General features: G+C 39.8%; 1 protein-coding gene across 1 annotated transcript in view; it reads right to left on the reverse strand.

Moving 5' to 3' along the window:
- Nucleotides 1-21,480, reverse strand: part of diaph1 (diaphanous related formin 1) — a 115,975-nt gene that overhangs the window by 79,096 nt on the left and 15,399 nt on the right. Inside the window, exons 2-4 of the mRNA XM_074674182.1 lie at nt 2,410-2,436; nt 1,497-1,661; nt 893-994 (exon numbers count right to left, since the gene is read on the reverse strand). Of these exons, the coding sequence (XP_074530283.1) occupies nt 893-994; nt 1,497-1,661; nt 2,410-2,436 (294 nt within the window). The remainder of the gene's footprint in view (nt 1-892; nt 995-1,496; nt 1,662-2,409; nt 2,437-21,480) is intronic.

Genomic DNA, 21,480 nt, shown 5'->3' on the forward strand with positions numbered 1-21,480 from the left:
CAATTGATATTATTTCTACATGACAAAACAGTAGCAGGGCTGGAGGCTCTACAGTCAAGCCTCATTTGACAATTTGATGTACAGAATTAAAGGTAACTAAGAGAGGAATTTTCTCTCAATAGGCTTATTTCACAGTTAAATGAGCTGTGCTAGCAACCATCTGTGCTTGGTTATGTAGGTCCTCTGAGCCACCCCCTTTTACCGCATTTCATTATATTACACCTGCTGTTTTGAACCATTATTTAAACTGCTACAAGAAGAGGCAATGGTCCCACAAATGATTATTCTTGCAACTTGTTGACTCAGGATTTCATCAGTAAATAAAAAAAAATGTTCTGTGTTAATATAATGCTGTCTCGGGTCTTCTGACCACACAAAGCCCCTCTAACATTGCATATCATATTCACACACTAATGACAGAAACTGTCATGTAGAGCTGCCCATCAGTTTTAACTTAGCTCATTCACATGTCCTTGTCCACAGCACCAGGGTCAGTTAAGTGTCTTGCTCAAGAAAACACAAGTTCCAGCTGGGAAACATCCAAATCTACCACTCACAGGAATCAGTGAATTTGAGTAGCTAATAGCACATAATCCAGATGTGACAGAAATTAAAGAGCTCTCCAATCCTATAAGCAAAGACATTTCTTGAACAAAGAGAGTGAGGCTAAGGTGGTTAAAGCACTGTTTTTTCAAACAACTTGTTAAAGATACTGTAACAACGTGTGATTCTCTCAGTTTTCAAAACCATCTAGCCTGATTCAGAGTGATAGTGAATTTGACATTAAAGGCACACAAAGCATGAAATGTAGCAAAGGTTGATAAAGATGTAAAAAGTATCTGAACTTAAGCTATAGCTCTCAGCACACTGTGAGAATTATATTGATACTAACAGCTTTTGACGTGTGTAGGTACTGGGAGACCATCTCTCGTTTGATCATGATGTCCTTCTCCCTGAGAGGCTGCTGCTTCTCCTCGTTTAGGTTCATGTCCACCTGGAAAAGGAAGTGATGAAGGATATCAGATGACAGAGAGCTAAAAGCTGCATACTCTTTCACCTCTTTGCTTCTGTTAAAAAAGTAATTTGCTGTCCAAAGCAATGTCTTGGAAGGCTGGTCCTGCAAGCTTTACAAAAGAAGACATTTATCATAATAATTTCTACAACATCAAGCCAGTCTGTTCTGCTTTTTTCATTTTTCAACGGTAGCAATGGCAACTTTCTTTGCAGCTTTGTTTAAAGGGACTAGAATGGGTGACGACCTGTCGTTTCATTGTAACAGACAGGGAAGCAGTCGGACTCCCTGCTCTTCTCTAGCTTTCTCTTCCTTCTGGTAACAGTGATATAGTGTGGACTGGCCTGAACTATTAAATACATGAGTCCAGATAAACAGAAAATCTTGGAGTTAATATTTGTTTACTACTACTACTAAGGCAAAGGCTTTTGATAAAATGTGATTCTCCACAATCTGTCACACACAACCTTTTACTCTTTCTTACCAGCATCTGTTCGAAGAGTTCCAGGACGTACTCATCCGTGTGATCGTGCAGCATAGCACTCTGAGCACTGATCTCATAGCTGGCAGCCGAGGAGTGGCGCTGACCTTGCATGTGACCGGGCTTCTCCTTGTCTTTCTTCATCCTCATGCTGGTGAAACGCTCCAACTGCATTAGAAAACAACAAAACATGGGTCAGAAAAATGATTTCCAATGAGATATCTCTTAAGCAATAGCAGCAATTAAAGACAAAAGACAGCAATCCTGAGTAAAACAGTGTCTCGCCTTTATTGTAATCCCAGATGTACTCACGCCCACAGGCTTTTTCTAGCCCAGTTTTGGGACATTGCATTTTATGCATTATTAGACACCTTTAACAATGCGAGATGGTGATTAGGGATTAGGATGTTTGGCTTATAAACACTGCCACATAAAGTCAACATGCAGCCCACACTAGCAGGCACAGAGTACAGAACTCAATTTTGCAAACAGTGGGAGATTTTCTCTCCTCTCCTCTGTTTTTAATGACTCTGTGTGATTAATTGCCAAATTTTTCGCAGTCTTCATCATTTATAGTCTGATGGAAACAATGAAAAACTTTTGGTAAACACCACACCAGCACATATTGACATAAATAATAATCTGTCAATATGTGGGTTCTAGTTGCAGGCATATGAGGGCATCACAACGTGCAAAGCATTACATTCAGAGAAAGTGCATCTTCAAAGCATGCTCATCAAACATAAGTACATCAGCACATAAAACACAGAGTTTGTAACGTGTATGTTAAGACAGATAAGGTTGTTTGAACAGACTGACATGGCCCTAAACAAATAGTGGTGAGGTTATTTATCAGACACCAAAATGACGGATCAGCAAGCCAAGCAAACGGGTGATGTGGCAATCAACCACCTACCTCGTCAGGAATCAGCCGTTTGAGTTTCTGTAAATGATGAATGGACGAAAGGGGGATAATTGATGCAGGGGGTATGAAAAATGACCAGATGAAAAAGAAGGTGGTGGTAAGAAGGGAGGTGGAGGGAGGGAGAGAGGGGAAAAGAATCAATTAAACATGAATCACTTCAGGATGATCATGAACACCGTCTACAGAGTTCATGATTGATTAAAGCAGGAAAGAGAAAATACTATAAATTAATCATTATTCTAAGAAAACCATTTCATTCATTCTTAAGAGAACTAACACATAGACTTTCTTGAAGTTATCAAGAAAATTAAGGGAGGTAATTACATCAATAATCACCACTTCAACAGTCAAAGACACAAGCATCAATGCAATTATTGGAAGGGGAAAGGGGGCAGTATTTGTGAAAGACACTTGCATGTCTTGACCACTAGGTGTCAGGATCTGACTAATAATAAGCAAATAAGAAACCTGTTGACATCAGTACCACTTTCACACAGAACAAAATGTGCCCTGATGAAGTCCTTAAAGGGCAAAGGAATCACACATACAAGTAAGGAAGAGCAGTTAACAGATATTTGAGATCCTATTTCGTTCACAGCTGAGGAAATTCAGTTATTGGGGAAAGACATAAATGAAAAAAAGTTGATGCTAACAATAATTTTAGTAGTGAACTCATTCATTATGTTGTCTCCTTAAAATGCAAATAAAGTGTTAACATGAAATAAGTCAGTTTTGTTTGTCAGCTTCATCATGAACAGAGCTGTTGTCATACCCACTTTGTTTTCTACACATTTCTCAAACATAGTACACGTGTTGAAAAAAGAACACTTAAAATATGGGCTGAGAGTGCCAAGAGAAACTGAAATTGACTTGTTGTACTGAATTTGAAAAGCACGATTTAAAATTGAATTTAATGTTTTAAACTGAGTTTATTTGATTTGAAACTGAATTTTAACTCCTTGAAAATTTATCTTCTATATAACTTAAAACAAAAGTGTCATATTTTTTTCTGCCATGAAAAGGATTGCTGTGAATCTGTGCTCCATTACTCATCTCCTCGGATGTAGATGACGTGTTGGTGGTGCCACGCTGCTGAACTGAAATTGAATTGAAAAAACTGAAATCATATTTTATGTTTGAATTCGAGGAATACAAAGAGTTGAATTTGCAAGTAGGTTTAATACAATTTCAAAGCAAATAAATTCAATTCCATCAAAATCAATTTCAGATCATGCTTTTCAAATTCAATATAATAAATCAAATTCAGTTTCAAGTGGAACAAGTCCAGACTAGAAGCTCAAACTTCAAATAAAATGTCAGGATCAACATTGTAAACTGGATTTGCAGAACATTTACTTCATCTTGTATAGTTTCAAGTGTGGAGAGTATTGGTGCATTCTTTTCAATGATATTCTGTGCCTAACATTAAGACAACTGTCCCTTTACCATACACGCCACAGCTGGACAGGCTGATGGGGTATTTTGCGATGGCAACAGGGTAGAGGAGGAAGAAATGAAACAACGGCCAAATGAAAGCACTCTGAGCACGACGAGAGCACTCCAGGATGACGTGTTCGCTTACACAGCTGCCATTATCGAGGACCTTTAACTCGAGTACTCACAGATACACATGAAGCAGGAACAGACATAAATGTGGTGGTGGTGTCCCGCTCACAGAACGGAAATACAGAGCTGACAGTGATCACACTGGACTCTGGGTAATCGCAGGGGAAATTGAAAACAAGTGTGTCAGGAAGAAGCTGTTACAGATAGACACTGTGGAGGAAGAGACCAAAACCGCGCTGAATCTACCAACAGCAAATGTAAAGTTCTGCTTTAGATCCCACGAGTGAAGCAAGGAATACACACATTAACAGCCAACAGTAAGCGACACAGTACGTGTGCCAAGACCGTCTTTCAGGGAGTCAAATAGGTCAATGAGTGCTGTCTTTCTGTCTGAGAGGAACCATGATAGCAACAATAAACCACTTCAAGACAACTTTTAGAACTACTGAGTTTCAAGACCCCATCAGTAAAAGTATGAGCCAAGGCCAGCTGTGGTAAAAATGCGACTTGTTATTAATCCAGCTGGGAGATATAGCTCAATCTAAAAATCCAACAGATTAAAGGGCAGCTACTGCAAACACTTGAGAGGCCTTGGTTTTTAACTCATCCAGAAGCAGCTGATTGGTTGATCTTAGTGCATTATCTGGAGTATGAAAATGGATGAGTACACATATGTCAGGAAGTGCCAATCATTTGAGAGTCTTAAAGGTCAATACAACATTTTAAATCAATCAAATAGTGTCACAGAACCAAGGTTATAATAGTTTTGGGTTTGTCATTATAGTTTAGTTTTAATTCGTTTTAGAGCAGGCATTCTAGTTTTTATTTAGTTTTAATTTTTGCAACAAGGCTTAGTCTTAGTTCAGTTTTAGTTTTTTCATACCTTATTAACCAGGTGCAGGATTCATAAAGGTCAGAGTAAATATTTTGTAATACTGTCTCATTTCAAGTCCATCATAGTGCTCACTGCTCAGTCAATGCTGATACTGAACTGTTGGCTGCAGCCTTAAACACAAGAAAATAATATAAACTTAGTATAAAATTTAAACATATATTATATAAAATAATGTTTACATGAATTAAATAAAAATAATAAAACCATAAATTATATAAAACAATTTCATATGAGCTTTAATAATTAGAAACTTGGACTATGTAACAAGTCAGACTCACATGAAATTAAACTATTACAGATGCTCTAATTCATTGCTCTACTACGTTTTGTCGCAGCACAGAGCACAGCCAGTCAGTGCAGCAAACAAGCACGTCCCAGTACATCGCTGTGATGGTGCTGTACGGCGCTGACAACTGCTGAAAACTGTCGTAAAATTGATTGGGAAAATGTGTCGGATTAATTTAAATCCTAAAGGCTATTAATTTTGTCAAAAACTATAACTAAGGACCTTCTGTCTTTAATTTTGGTTAGTTTTGTGAACACAAGATACAGTTTTAGTTTACTTATCATTTTTGTTTTCTTTTCTAGTTTTTATTAGTTTGAGTTAACTGCAATGTATTTTAAATTTTAGTTTTCCTTTTTAGTTTCTTTTTAGTTTACTATTATAACCTTGCACAGAACAAAGTTGCTGTTGGCTGCAGTTCACCGTTTTCACTGTAAAGCTCTAGCTAACTTATTTTAGCATTTTTTTATGGCCTATTTGCTGAACAGCACTTCTGTAGAAAGTTGTCAGTAGCTGCTGGAATGGAGGTTTCTCTTACTCTGGTGCATGGCTCCACAATGCCATAACTCTTGTCTGTACCTTGTGAGATGTCTATGTACCATAAGGTTGGTGTTGAGCTTTAAATCTCCAAAAACAATCAAAATTAACTACAGGAAAAATATTTTGTAAAATGATTTTAGAAAGGATCATTTATTCCTTCAGATTTCTTTATAACCACTAGTTACATATATACTTATACTATAAATACAGCATACAATTTGCATGGTTGTGTACAAGCTACAGCAACCTTACACTAAGAAGTAGTTATCACATACATGGGGGCTGTGCAAGAAAATACCTGAACGAACTGAAAATATCAACCAACACGAGGAACAGGGTGGCCTGTTAGGCAGATGGCTGATAAGTAGAGAAAACAAGTCAGTCAAGTATGACATAAGTACATAAAGCACAGCCTGAGGCTCACTGATGATTGGCATTCAAACCATGTAAACATGAAAGGAACATTTCTTGTGTTAAAAAGAGCTTCTTGTACAAAGGGCTCACTTTACATTCACTGTCGTCATAAAACCATGAAATTTTACTCTGGTCAGCAACTTAACAGAGCATCCGTCAAGATTATTTTAGTTTGGCATTTTTCTTCAGTTTCTATTTTTATTTGATTTTGATTTTTTATTTTTAATTTCAGTTTAGTTTTAGTTTTTAGAGCAGGTTTTCAAGTTTAGTTCGGTTTTAATTCTTTAAAAATGCTTCGTTTTTGTTAACTTTTATTAGCATTAGTATTTTTCTTTGAGGAATAGTTGACAGGGGTAAAATTTTGAAATGTCAGACTGAAGTGTCCTCACACAAGAAAGCTCTGCACCAGTGTTATCTGCTCTACAGTTGTCTTGTACTCCATCATACTACCTGGCCGGGGATTAGTTTCTTTTTTGGGGTAATGGGGCTGGATGCTCTAACTTACCTTGACCAGCTAAGCTAGGTTAGCTTCCCTGTGTGAGTTTGGCTGTAAGGTTTGTGAGATTTTTTCCTCTTCAGAAATTTTCTGCAAACTGTATCACCCTCAAAAGAAGGACACTTGTTACTACAGTCATATTCAATGTTATCCCAAATGGGGGCTCCTTCCAGCCTTCACTTCCATCAACGCTCTGCCAGAGGACAAAGTGTGAACGTGTGTGCCAACTGGCATAAAAACAGGCAGAAAACAAAAACAACTCATAAAGATGACAAAGATGAATCCAAAAGATATTTTCTTTTTAACAGTAGTCAATTTTAGTTAGTTTTTAAACTCACAATAAAGTTTCAGTTATCGTTTATCTTTAAAACCTTGTTTTTATATTGTTCCACTTAATGAAAATGTTTTTTCACCTCTTGCTGTTTTGCAGTTTTCATTGACCGTGATAACCCTGGTGCCAACAAATCAGCCACTATCAGTTTTAGGTTTTCATAAAGTTTGAAGACAGAAGTTCACTTTAATTCAATGCTTCTCCAACAACTCAGGGGTTTCCTTTGGGAATTTGTTATCAGAGATTTTAACCTCCACCCCTTGACTGTCAAACAATACATTGCTAGGCTTTTTAATTGTTAATTCAGGACATTTAGTTTATCAGACTAAAATCAAGGGATAAGAGAAAAAATTTAATTGGTGAACTTACAAGGCTATGTGTAGGAATACAGTGAAAAAAACAACCAAAAATAAAACTTCACTGCATTGAAGAGTAAGTGACAAACATGAGGAGGAGAGGACAGGACTCCAGTCTCTGACAGCAGTCAGCTGAAAGGAACGCAAAGTCAGCAAATTTTGATTTGGCTTGTGACACTGATTTAATGAGCCAGTCACAAGCTGTCTCTAATTTTCTGTGTGTGTGTGTGTGTGTGTGTGTGTGTGTGTGTGTGTGTGTGTGTGTGTGTGTGTGTGTGTGTGTGTGTGTGTGTGTGTGTGTGTGTGTGTGTACTGTACCTGCTGTGCATACATATGAGGATCAGATCTACTGAGCGGTGAGAGAGATTATGCAAATTGGAGCAAAATTGAGAAGCTTGGTAAATGTAAACTGGGAGAAGGCAAAGTTTCCAAAAAAAGCAGGTAAATGAGTGAGTGAGGCACCTGCACACCTGTCAGTTAATCATTTGAGATAAATGCACACTGTTTACTGTTCTGAGAGCACAACAGGCAATAATTATAACTCCTATGACAAAGCAAATGTGATATGGATTTTATACGTATTTGATTTCTCTTTAAGCTACATTGTTGAATTAAAGTGACACTACTATTGCATTGTTGGCTTGAACCTGGCATTAAGCTGCCTCCCTATGGGACAGTGTTAGAGGGGAGCACACCCAGCAGCTCTGATAAGAACATATACACTAGATATCCCAATTCATCACTTATCTTTTTTCTACACTTTAAAACATGTTGGTTTATTAAGTCATGGGAAGTTGATCTTCATTGGCTTTTTTGTTGTAATGAGAAGTGACAATTATTGCCTTCCTGTAAACAAAGTCAAGACTTATCTGGATTTGCACTGCAACTGATACTAAAGCCTGGGGTTCATCAGTCTGTAAAGACCTTCTATAAAAGCTGAAAGGGGCAAAGAGCTAGCCTCAAATGTTTTCTGTAAAGGCAGAACTAATAAGCCGTTTCATAACAACTTAACCACACACACCCACAAGTTGTGTTTGATTTTATATTACTGGAAAAGAAAGTGAGGGATTTCAGGGGGAGGCTGAACAGCGCTGAAATAAGGCTTTCCACAGACACCAGTAGAAGATAATTAAAAAGTCTTTAAAGTGATACTCCGGGATGGAACAAGTTGGGTCCTATCACAAGGTTTAGGGTAGAAATTACCCCTACAGCAGTGTTTTTGTGCAGCAGAAGCCCAGGGTGCACACACCAAACACCCCCTCCCTGCTCCTCTGCAGGTTTCCTCTACACTCAGATGGGGCCATATTTTACTTGACCAAAAACACAAATAAACGGACTCTCACCGAAAAAATCTGATATCAGTCTGCATTCACGCTTTATTCAGAGAATTTTCAGTGCATTACTTTCACACAAAACACAGCTAAATAAGGCTCTAGTTCTCATCGTGGCGTAAAACAGCGCTACCTCCACTGCAGAGCCACAGCTGGCTACGAGCCGCTTAGTGTATCAGTCCATGCGCGTGGTGTGCTGGATATAATCAAACGCAGGTAGTCTGCCAGGACGAAGAGACACGATGAGAACTAGAGCCTTATTTAGCGGTGTTTTTGTGTGAAAGTTACGGGCTGAAAATTCTCTAAATAAAGCGTGAATGCAGACCGATATCAGATTTTTTCGGTGAGAGTCCGTTTATTTGTGTTTTTGGTCAAGTAAAGTATGGCCCCGTCTGAGTGTAGAGGAAACCTGCAGAGGAGCAGGGAGGGGGTGTTTGGTGCGTGCGCTGGGCTTCTGCTGCACAAAAACACTTCTGTAGGGATAATTTCTACCCTAAACCTTGTGATAGGACCCAACTTGTTCCATCCTGGAGTATCACTTTAAAGCCATAAATAACACAAAGGTGTCTCATACTGGTGAACAAAATATGACAATGAGTCTCCTTTGACAAACACTCTTCTACATGTTCATCCCCATGAGTAAAGAAAAATATTTCTGAGAAATTAAAACCTGAGAATAAGGCTTCTTCTGACATAAATCATTTCAAGTGTTGCTGATACAAATTATGCCCATTTAAAAACTCATTCAGTGATAACACTGTTAGCACAGCCAGTTATCCCTCAATTAATGACATTCCAGCATGCCCAGAATCATTAATAACAAAGAAGCCAGATAAATTCTATTTAGAATTTGGCAGAATTACAAATTAATTACAGTTAAAAATGTCATGTAAGGTCTCTTACTAAAATTGTGGCTTGTATATCAAATGCATAAAGCAGGAAATAATAGTCTTCAACATGAGTCCCTTTGGTCTTTTGGTTTAAAGGTTATTTATAATAACAGAGAAAACAAATGACCTGTCTGTTAGATGGATGATGGGTTACTGCTCTTATGTTTCCCTTTGTGTTATTTACTTTGTGGTATTGGGTTTACAGCATTTCTTTGTTACAGTGAGAATATGTCTGTGAGACGGAGCGTAGGGAGGTTATAGTTCAGAGACAAGGTGATGTGTAGAAACGCTGAGTGAGGCACTGGGGGAAAACAAGGTGAATGTGAAGGGTAATTGAGGTGTGGGAGAACGCAAATTATTCCTGCTGTGTACATTACGGATCAAAGAAAAATGGATTTCAAATTCACATTCTATATTTAGAAACCTCTGTGCACTAAACTCGGAGAAAAAGCTATTTGTGGTCATAGAATGAGCTGTGTGTGTGTGTGTGTGTGTGTGTGTGTGTGTGTGTGTGTGTGTGTGTGTGTGTGTGTGTGTGTGTGTGTGTGTGTGTGTGTGTGTGTGTGTGTGTATGTGTGTGTGTGTGTGTGTGTGTGTGTGTATTTAGGAGAGTCTGGGTTGTGCGCGTCATCTTGTTAACCAGGCTGAGGATTGCTGACAGGGTTGCCATAGCTACCTACTTATTTTGGTATGATCTCACGAAAGGGGAAGCAGCAGCACTTGAACAGGCACACCCACAGACAGATGACAAGTTTCCTGTGCATTCAGAAATTACCAACCACCCTGACATGATGCACAACCACACATCTGTTTGGTTAACATGGATAAAATTTTAACTTGATGAGCCTTAAACTGCAAACATCTAGAAAAACAGCAGATAAAAAAAAATCTGATTCAAACTCATTGTTGACTTTGTTAGACGTACAGAAGGGTACATCAATGTTGTGCAAAGTCTTTCACATTTGAAATAAGTGTGAACTTCTATTCAACCCGTGCCAAGGAGGAACTCAAATATCATCAACATGAGCAAAAGGGGCAGAAAAGAGAAGTTAAAGTCTCCACAACAGAAACATTTTACAATGGCTGTGAGGCTGAATCTCCACTGAACGTGTTTACTAAACTTACTACTCTTTAAAAGCTCCTACATGATTCACTACTCACTGTTTCAAGGTGCGTCTGTACCAAGTATCCATGCACAAGGACAGATTATTATCATGTTAGTTCAAGTAGGCCATGTTATCTGCATGACTGCCCCTTGTCCTTGCTTGACATTTGTGGTGGAGAGACAACTACCCTCCCTGAACCTAACTAGACTTTTAACAAGAGAGGTCACTGTTGCCACGTCGCTCTTTTTGCAAACCGCCTAGTCTATTTTTAGAAGCCGACCTAACAAGCTTTAAAAATAAAGCAAAATTCCATTGAAATGTCAAATGAACAAGAAAAGTCTTTAAAGGGGACATATCATGCTTGTTTCTCCTTTTCACTATGCCAGACTAGGATGCCTGTAAAGCATTTCTGCCCTCAGTACAAGTCATTTAGTTCCTTCATTGCCCCACAATAGCGTTCTCAATATCCTCATTTTAGGCCATTCTGAAGATCTCGTTGAAACGCTCCGTTTCGAGAATGACCTCCAGTAACCTCGCAACGTCACAGCCCTTTGTGCTCTGATTGGTCAGTTCTATCAGAGGGGCGGAGGGGGTAGAGCCAGGGGGCGGTTTTTGCAGCATGGCAGTATTTACAAAATCGCCACATTGAATGGAGCAGACCGAGCGAGTTTGCTGTTTGCCAAAACTTCACCGTAAGGCATTGATAGTAGGGCTGCCACGATTAGTCGACGTAATCGACTACGTCGACGATAAAAATTCATCGACGCAAATTTTAATAGTCGACGCGTCGTATTATTGTTTTCATCGTCGTTGTCACTTAGTGAAACCAAATACCAGGGGGTAATACTCATTCGTAACGTCAGCTCACAGCATGAGGTGCTGTGTTATTGGATACTTTTATGGGAAAAGATCACCAAGTTCATACGTGAGGAATATTGATGAGGAGAAATCTCCACTTCCACAGAGCGCTGACGGAGGCTCTGCATCTCCGGCTTGGACAGCCTGACAGCTCCCGGAATTTAGCGTCTGATAACGTGATTTAGAGAGTCTCCTTCACTCTCTGTTACAGACAGATTTTCAGGATCTGAGTCACAAACTAGTGTCAAAACTCCCCTAACTTTTGAAAAGAGAGGACATTTATCTGATGGATCTCTCACTCGCAAGCTCACACTGCACCGGTAACACTCAGCGGGGAGGACGAGGGGCGGAGTGCGCATGAGCGAAATAGCGCATGTAGAGAAACGAAACTAAACGCGTTGTCATGGAGAGCTGGGAGAGAGTCACCCCTAAATTCCACCGCAAGCGCAGCGGAGAGCCGTGGTCTTGCTCCGATTGTGTAACCTCACTGGAAGCTCAATCTGGAGAGGGAGGGCTGGTCCTCGGAGAGTCACAGGCTCTCGTATGAATAGCGATATCACACGATCACCATCCACTCCCATAACTTTTGATATGTCAGTCCACACCTTGTCCTTTCTGCCTGTATCCTTATGAAAGGATATTTGGGATCATACAGAATTTTGAACTTATCCACTTCCAAGATCAGCTTCTCTTCATCCATGCCTTTGTGTTGCGTCTAGGACCCTCCAACCGACTGTTTACCTAATGCACGTGCCTTCAGATGTGGCATATGCTATAACATATAGGGGAAAGTTACGTTTGAGTGTCCGTGCATTGTGTTTTATTTGGAATCTTTCGGGTATTTTACGCAGTGACTTCCTGTCTAGTGCTTTCTTATCGACAGTGAATTTACGAGGTTTGGAAGCGGCCGCGCAGAAAATAGACATGAAGCCTATTCCTCGCGCCAGGGCGCGGGCAGTGGAATTTGCCTGATAGATTACAATGGAAGCGAAAGTGCTCCGCAGTACATTTCAAGTGCGCTGCGCAGCGCTTGCGGTGGAATTCAGAGGTCAGACGAGATCATACAGAGAGCAAAGCCCCAATAAACAAATAAACATTAAAAAACAAGCACAAAGTCACTAATAAGCGGTCTGTCCAACACTGCATACAACTTAATTTCCCTGTTACCTGCTTCATTCATTTTGAGATTTTTTTTGTATAGTGCCTACTTATACTTTTTTATGTCATCATGAATGAAATAAAAATAAACAAACAAACATTACACAAGGCTGACCAATCAGAGGTGAGAACCTAAGTCTGGGTAAATGCAGTGAAAATGCAACACACAGGTTGAATTATAAAGGTCTGCACATTTTAAAGGCCAAATTAGGTTGAAACATGAAATAATCGTGATTAATCGACTAATCGAAAAAATAATCAATAGATTAGTCGACTATAAAAATAATCGTTTGTGGCAGCCCTAATTGATAGCACCAATAAAATGGCAGAGTGTAGAATACGTCCTTTTGTATTGGACCCCGAGTCAGACCCGGACGGTTCTGCAGCTCAGGAGGAAGAAAATTCACCTCGACACAGATCATCTCAGGACGCTTCAGTGTGGTGAGTCAAACCGGTACTGTAACATGTACAGTTTATACTCGGCTCTTGGTGGGTGTATCCCTCAGTGGCGGTTGTGTGACTAACTGACTTCACAGAGGAGGAGCTGCTTTATCAGATTACTCCAATAAAAAGAAAGGATCCTCGTGTCGTCATGACAGTCGAAATCTCGAAGCCAAATGTCAACGACCTATTTTCAGAGGCATCAAATCTCGTTCTAGGATATCAGTAAAATACAATATCTCATTTTTTGAAAATTCAGGGGGTGAAAGGTCTTGTTTTCAAATTTATTATATTATATGTAAGTATTAAATCATGGATCAGCATGATATGTCCCCTTTAAGAAAAAAGGTTTACTTCTGGGGAAGCAGAATCAAGGGTCTCGCCAAAAACTGCAAGTACACAGGAGAAAAACAAACTGAAAAACTTGATCAAAGAGTCACTCCAAAATATAAAATCATGAAGCTATCAAACTTTAGACTGGGTAGGGTTTCTCCTCAATGTTCTACCAATGATAATGTTATGATTTGTGCTTTTAGGTCAATGCAATTCTTTACTAAGGTCATTGCCAAAACTTTCCTAAGTCTAACTCTGCAACAGACTTCTAGATAAAATACCCTGCAAGCTTTTTTGTTGCACGCTTCACAGACCACAACTTCTTTTTTCACTTCTGACACTAATTTTAATACAGATTTTTTGTTTAATGGTGTTTGGGGCCTGTAGTCATTTAAACTACTGTTGTATCCTGAAGGCCTGGCATTGAGCGTCCGTCTGTCTTCCAACCAAGACAAATTACCACGAGGAAAGTCATCATCAGTTAGTCACTATCAGACAGTAGGGGTGTGCATCTTTCCTTTACAAGAACCTCTGATCCAGTCCCATTTTTGGTGGTTAGGATCTGGTTCAAGACAGTCATTTACAGATCATTAGATCACATTTAGATTATTTTTTTAGCATTATGATCAGGCTGAATTTAAAGATACGGAGTATGTCTGTGTTGCAATAAGATGAGCTTCACAGACTCATAATGCGTATTGGTTAGTTCATTGTGTGCTCTGGTGAAGGGATACAATTATAATGTACTCAATTAGGCACAACTGTCCAACTGCTTGCACCGCAAATTTCTAATCAGCCAATCACATGGCAGCAACTTAATGCATTTAGGCATGCAGACATGGTCAAGACAGTCTGCTGCAGTTGAAACTGAGCATCAGAATGGGGAAGAAAAGTGATTTAAGTGACTTTGAATGTGGCATGGTTGTTGTTGCCAGACGGGCTGGTCTGAGTATTTTAAAAACTGCTGATCTACTGGGATTTTCACGCACAACCATCTCTAGGGTTTACAGAGAATGGTCTGAAAAAGAGAAAATATCCAGTGAGCAGCAGTTCTGTGGGCCAAAATGCCTTGTTGATGCCAGAGGTCAGAGGAGAATGGCCAGGCTGGTTCAAGCTGATAGAAAGGCAACAGTAACTCAAATAACCACTTGTTACAACTGAGGTCTGCAGAAGAGCATCTCTGAACACACAACACGTCCAACCTTGAGGCAGACGGGCTACAGCAGCAGAAGACCACACCGGGTGCCACTCTTTTCAGCCAAGAACAGGAAACTGAGGCTGCAATTCACACAGGCTCACAAAAGTTGGACAATAGATTGGAAAAACGTTGCCTGTTCTGATAAGTCTCAATTTTTGCAGCAGCATTTGGATGGTAGGGTCAGACTTTGGCGTCAACAACATGAAAGCATGGATCCATCCTGTCTTGTATCAACGGTTCAGGCTGCTGCTGCTGGTGTGATGGTGTGGGGGATATTGTCTTGGCTCACTTTGGGCCCCTTAGTACCAATTGAGCATGGTTTAAAGTCCACAGCCTACCTGAGTATTGTTGCTGACCATGTCATCCCTTTATGACCACAGTGTACCCATCTTCTGATGGCTACTTCCAGCAGGATAACGCTCCATGTCGTAAAGCTGGAATCGTCTCAGACTGGTTTCTTGAACATGACAATGAGTTCACTGTATTTAAATGACCTCCACAGTCACCAGATCTCAATCCAATAGAGCATCTTTGGGATGTGGTGGAACGGGAGATTGTCATCATGGATGTGCAGCCGACAAATCTGCAGCAACTGTGTGACACTATCATGTAAATATTGACCAAACCCTCTGAGTAATGTTTCCAGTTCCTCGTTGAATCTATGCCACGAAGGATTAAGGCAGCTCTGAAGGCAAAGGGTCCAACCCGGTACTAGCAAGGTGTGCCTAATGAAGTGAGCATTGCGTGTGAGGCAGACAGACTGAGGCCCCGTTTACACGACGTTTCATCTGAAAACGCTAAAACGCAGAGAAAACTCAGTGAAAAAAATCTGCGTTTACACGGAAACGCTGATGGACTGAAAACGCTATAGTGAGCACCCCAGGCCTATAGGTGGTGCTATAACTGTTTTGTCCAGAAGCCGCTTTTGTGGGTTCTCCACCGAAGTAGAGTTGAGCCGGTCATCTGATGTATTGGGGAATACTAAGTTAAAAAGTGGAGCAACAGATGCAGATTTTGTTGAAAGACAGTCAGCAGATGCAGCAAATTGAGCAGCACAAGCACAACACGGTAGTCCGTGACGAACGTACCAACGGTACTGTTGTCCTGTTGTATGCGCGCAAGGCAGACTGTGACGTCATCGTTTCTACTGAAAACGCCGGCTTACTGTTTACACGGCAACGGTGTTGGGAGCATTTAAAAAAAATCCCACTCTGGAGGCCGTTTTTAAAAGTTTGCGTTTTAGGTCGCCTGAAACTTTTGCGTTTCCGTGTAAATGCGAGGCTGAAATGCAACAAAACTTTTGCGTTTCACCCTAAAACCATTGTCGTGTAAACGGCCCCTCATACACTAGTCACTGAAAGTGACAACTTTGTGAGTTTCAATTGTGAACTGGTCCAGTTTATCTGGCAGTGTATATCAGAAGTGTGGCGACTGCTCCGCGATGGTTTTAAATGAACAACATATTGTGCTGCTCTATTATCCAGTTACAAGCAGAGATGAGTATTCATTTGTAAATTCTGAATCTCCATCTTTGACCTCCATATCAACACAGGAGACATAAGTGTCACCCACTCACAAATTCTCATTACCCGCTTCATACCCTCACATACTCAGTCCGCTGTGCCCGCACACAGAGACTTGACTGAGAGGCATGCATCACTGATTGCTCCCACTGATGACCGCATCCTTCTACTCCAGACACAGAGGCAATGATTGTGCCTACGGCTGCTTGCAGGCCCACCGCAGAAATGTAAGTTATGGGAACCATTCAAGAAATAAAGTGCAGAGTGAAGGAGAAGCATAAGTTGTTGGTATAATTTAGATACATACTGTATCCTGTATATCTATAAGTAGAAACCATGACACTTGTTTACGTTAAGTGTTGAATGAAAAGAAAAAAAAAAAAGCGTCCTGGGTGAAACAGGAAGTAACAAAAAATTTACTAAGTATGGCTTTCAAAGGCACGGGCAACGCTTAAGTACTTGTTAGAAATAGACAGAGACCAGAGGAAAGGGACAAAGACAGCAAAGGATCTGAAAGGTTCACAGCTGACCTTCAGACTGTTAGCCAAGAGCGACACACTACTGACCAAAGATTGACCCAAAAAGGCACAGAGCATAGCAAACACTGTGGCTTATCTACTGTTGTGAAAACAGAAACACAAGTTTTTAAAAAAAAAGAGAGAGATGTGGGTTTCATATTTTGAAAGGCTTGTTTAAGATTAGTGCATACTAAAAGTCAACACTGCTGACGCATGGATACGGAAAGAAAATAAAAGAAAGTAGGATCAAAGTCTATCTCCAACTCTGCTCATTTGGGATTTTTTAAAGATTCAGTCATTTCAATAGAAGACAAAAACAACTTAAGAGGTCTGAGATAAAATGATGTGATACAATGATAAAATGATATGATGATACGCATCTGGACTTAACAACTGTTGCCAAGTCAACAAAATAGAAACAGCAGTGGGTAATGACACAAAACCAGGGAATCATCAAAAGCCCATGTTTGGGTGAGCTTAAGTTTAGATGCAAAAGTGGAACATAGTGAACAGCCAGAGTCATGTGTGTAGGCTCTGTGAGGCCATATTAGAATACTGTAATAATACCACAAACCAAACCCAACCACAACACGCCAGGGTTTCACAATCTGTGGCTAAAGCTACACCTGAATATTGCAAAATAAATGTAGCAGGTCTGCTAAACGCTAGGAGGTCATAGAGTCCGTTGAAATCCTTCATCCTTCCAGTGCCACTGAGAACAGATGCTTTGAGAAGATGGTGTTCATGTTATGTCAGACCAACATGAAAAAAAGGAAGTGACACAGAGATGACTGAAGCATCCTGTGAGCCGTTTAAGTCAGCAGAGAGAGCGAAGAGAGTTGATAATGAAAAATGTAACAAGATCAAGCATCCGCTATACTTTCATTTAATAGATTATTTTAAAGAAGTATGACAAATTTCAGGTGAAGCCCAGTTTCCCACACTTCTCACCAAGAAACAGTTGGATGTCTTATTAGCAGCTACATTTCTTTGACAGCCTTTATTGGCTTCACTTCTTGCTTCATTCTCACTAAGACTCCTACTCCTCATTCACTCAGCAGTGAGAGTAGAACACTGGCCCATGCTGTCGGCAGCCATGGTGTTAAGATGCACGTAGCAGTCTGAGATTAGCCTTAATCTGTCAAGGAGACACTGAGGAGAGTCATAGCAGAGTACTTACACTGTAATCCTTTCTTACCTACCTACACACACACACATACACACACACAGGTGACATGCACTTTCAAGAGCATCCATATCTTTGAGGATCAGTCGACGGGCCTGTCTATCCTGCAAGCTGCTTACAAAAATCTGCCTTTGTAAAAAATGAAAGAGAGAGTACAAGTCAATACCTACGTCTGCCATCTGTCACAGACTGGGTGGCAGTGGTGACATGAAGAGCTCCAGACATGCTGACACATAAATGACTAAAATGCCCAAATCATTTTTTGGTCTTTGAGTTAATAGTAATCATTAGAGATGTCATGGTCGTCATGTTTTGCCACCAACACTGATGTGATTTTTTTGCTGATGACAGGTCCTGATTTCATTCTTATGTTTGGAGAGATAAAATTTGCTAAAGAGGCAAGAAAATGAAGCTGCATTTTTTGTTTGTTTTTCATTTTAACAATAATGAATAGTGAAAAATAACAGGCGCAAAATTAAACATGCTCTCCTGTATGAGGCTGCTTGAACTTTTGTGCACGCAACGCAGCACACTGAAATTCAAGGCTGTTCTGAAGGCAACTCTCCTTCACAAGACGGTGTGAGACTAGAGATGTAAATATTAACGTGACTATCTCCTGTTTTTTCCCTTCTATTGAAATGTTATCTAATCCTTAATGCACTTCACCCCATGCCAATTTGCACCCCATGTTGGTCCCCAGTATTCAGAAAAATTTACTATCTAGCATTTCAGTATTTTAGCACTTAGTGTGTTTTATTTCTTATTTTCATGGTATTTAGTGTTTTAGTATTTCAAACATATGCCTGAGTTTTATCTGTGATGACTGACTGAATTCTGTGCTGACTGTTTTTCTTGTCCTTTGTCTACAGTTGTTACAGTGTTTGCTTGCTACTCTATGTAGGGATGTGTACCTTTCACATCTGAAACGATATGCGACCAATGCCCGGTACCTGCCAATCAGTATTGTTAATCAACAGTACCAGTTTTTGGTACTTTTGTGTGCTAATGTGGTCATAAATATTTATTTGTTTAATAAAAAAAACTCAGTTCAACATATCTATTCTTCAATACATTTCCTTGGAATGCTGTGTTCATGTCCAGCATGGAAAATCTCCTACTCTTCCATTCCCTCACAGTCACAAGGATGCATTTAGGTACCTTAACATGGTGCCGTTTGATTTTTCATGAATCAATACTCGGTACTACAGACAGAATTCAGTTGGTACCTATAAAAGTACCTAAATCAAGGTACAAGGTTTTTTTTTTCTTTTTTTTTTATGAAACCTTGGATCCAAGGGATGACTTTCAATAGATTGCAGCAACCTTGCTGCTCTGCTACGTACAAAACTCCGACCCGGAATCAGGTTTTCTGCTAATCATTCAGAACCTGCTTCTTCACAAACGAGAGATGGGTGCGTACTAGTGTCAGGGAGCGGCCCGCTTCCCGCTGCCCCCCAGGCCCCATCTTGGACTGCGCTACGCCCCGGCCGGGTAGCCGTGGCCAACCGGAGATATGCGGCGCTCTGAGGGGGAATCGTTGCGTCTAGGTGGGATGCTGACTTAGAGGCGTTCAGTCATATGCTCGCAGATGGTAGCTTTGCACTGTTGGCTCCTCAGCCAAGCACATACTAGGGATGCACGATATTATCGGCACAATATCGGTATTGAATGATAAAAGCTTAAAAACACGTTTATCGGTATCGGCAGATATGAAAAATTCTGCCGATAAGCACAGCCGATAAGGTGCTATTCAGTTAGGATTATTATTATTTTCCATCTGAAAAATAAGCTCTTTAAATAAAATGTAGCACTTCATTTATTTGCACTGCAGAGCTCTGTGTCTGTCACCAGGTTGTTAAAGTAGCTCTAAAATAATCAAATGCAACTTGGTTATGTTTAAAAATGCATTGTACATTTAAAGTTCATGTTATCTAAAGAAATGATTTTTCTGTATTTCATTACTGAATGTCTTGAGTTTGAAAAAATAATACATTTCTTATTTATGGTAAAATCAAATGTTTTTTGTCTTGTTTTATGTGTGTTTCTTAAACAAAAAGACCGTCACAATAAGAGTAACATATAAATTCCAGTACAGGATAGACTTAGCTTTCTTTACAGTGAAAAAAACAAACAAACTTGTGATTATCGGTATCGGTATTGGCCAAAAGATATATCCGCATATCAGATATCGGCAAAAATCCAATATTGTGCATCCCTAGCACAAACACCAGCGGTCTGAGCCTGCGGTTCCTCTCGTACTGGGCAGGATTACTATTGCAACAACACATCATCAGTAGGGTAAAACTAACCTGTCTCAAAACGGTCTGACAGTTTTTTAGACAGCTTTTTGAATCAAATGCTTTATTTTTTTGCCATAAACCAGATTACAACTTTAACTGATCTGAATTATTATTAAGCTCAAAAGAAATCAATTCAGTGTGCTGTGAGGCTCAGCAAAACCAGAGGAAAAACTTCTTTTGTAAAACTAATCACATCATGTTCAAATCACCTCACTTGTTGTCACAGACTCTACTGTACAGCACCATTGAGGCAGGATGTGAAACTAAGTGTCTGAATGGCAGGACATACTGTGGATCACGAAGATACTGATGCATTTCGCATTATCTTTTAGCAGTAATTTCAGCTCAGTGACAGCCGACCCTGAAGGATCAGTTGAGAAGATCTGCCAAAATGCTGACCACTGATAAATTAGAAAATGCATAAATTGGCCTTTATCTAGTGCATGAGATCTGGATTGGGACATCCCTAATAATCATTCACACAATGTTCATTAATGGCATTATCATACACACAGAGATCTGTACACTCTTATACTAGTATCTTTCACTTTCTTAGAAATAACATCAACACTGGTGAAATCAACTCATGGTGAAGGGCAGTAACAACATGTGCTCTTTGGTAAAATTTATCAGCACAAACTGACTTATTGTATAAATGAGTTAATTCTAAAAGTCACTTAAAGGTAACTTCTGAACCATCTTTTCTTTTTTACAATGTAGCAAAACTTCACACATAATAAAAACAGGAACAGAGTTACATTTCAAAATGTTTGACTAGTCTTCTCATGATAAAACTAGACACAGAAATACGTCTACAGACAGATGATTGATGATTCATAATTTTTATTAATTTCCAGTCCAAAATAATTCAGACCTGTCATCTGACTTAAAAGCTGGGTACTGTTGTTTATTTTAAGATAAATTACAGAAGCCTCTTAAATCCTTCAGGCCAATGTTGTGGAAGCAGGCTGTGTGAATGTGTGTCATCATATTTACTGGTCCCTGCTGGTATCTCCCTAAACAATGAATGGAAAGGCAGAAAAGCAGGAGATAAGGGTGAATATAATGGGCATGAATAAGGAAGCATCCTGTTCACTACTTTTGCACAACTTCCTGACACACCCCTTAGTTTTTGAGAAATAACAAACACATGGTGGAAACACTGTCATGTCTTCTTGTGTGTGTGTGTGTGTGTGTGTGTGTGTGTGTGTGTGTGTGTGTGTGTGTGTGTGTGTGTGTGTGTGTGTGCGTGTAGTTGTAGCTAAAAGAAGCAGAAGTAAGTTTTACAGTTGACAACATGAGTGTGTGAATAAGTTCACATCCTAAAAGTTCTGAACCC

This window comes from Halichoeres trimaculatus, unplaced genomic scaffold (genome assembly GCF_033239565.1).
Source record: "Halichoeres trimaculatus isolate MK-OKI-2021-1 unplaced genomic scaffold, fHalTri1.1 fHalTri1_scaffold_7, whole genome shotgun sequence".
Taxonomy (NCBI): domain Eukaryota; kingdom Metazoa; phylum Chordata; class Actinopteri; order Labriformes; family Labridae; genus Halichoeres; species Halichoeres trimaculatus.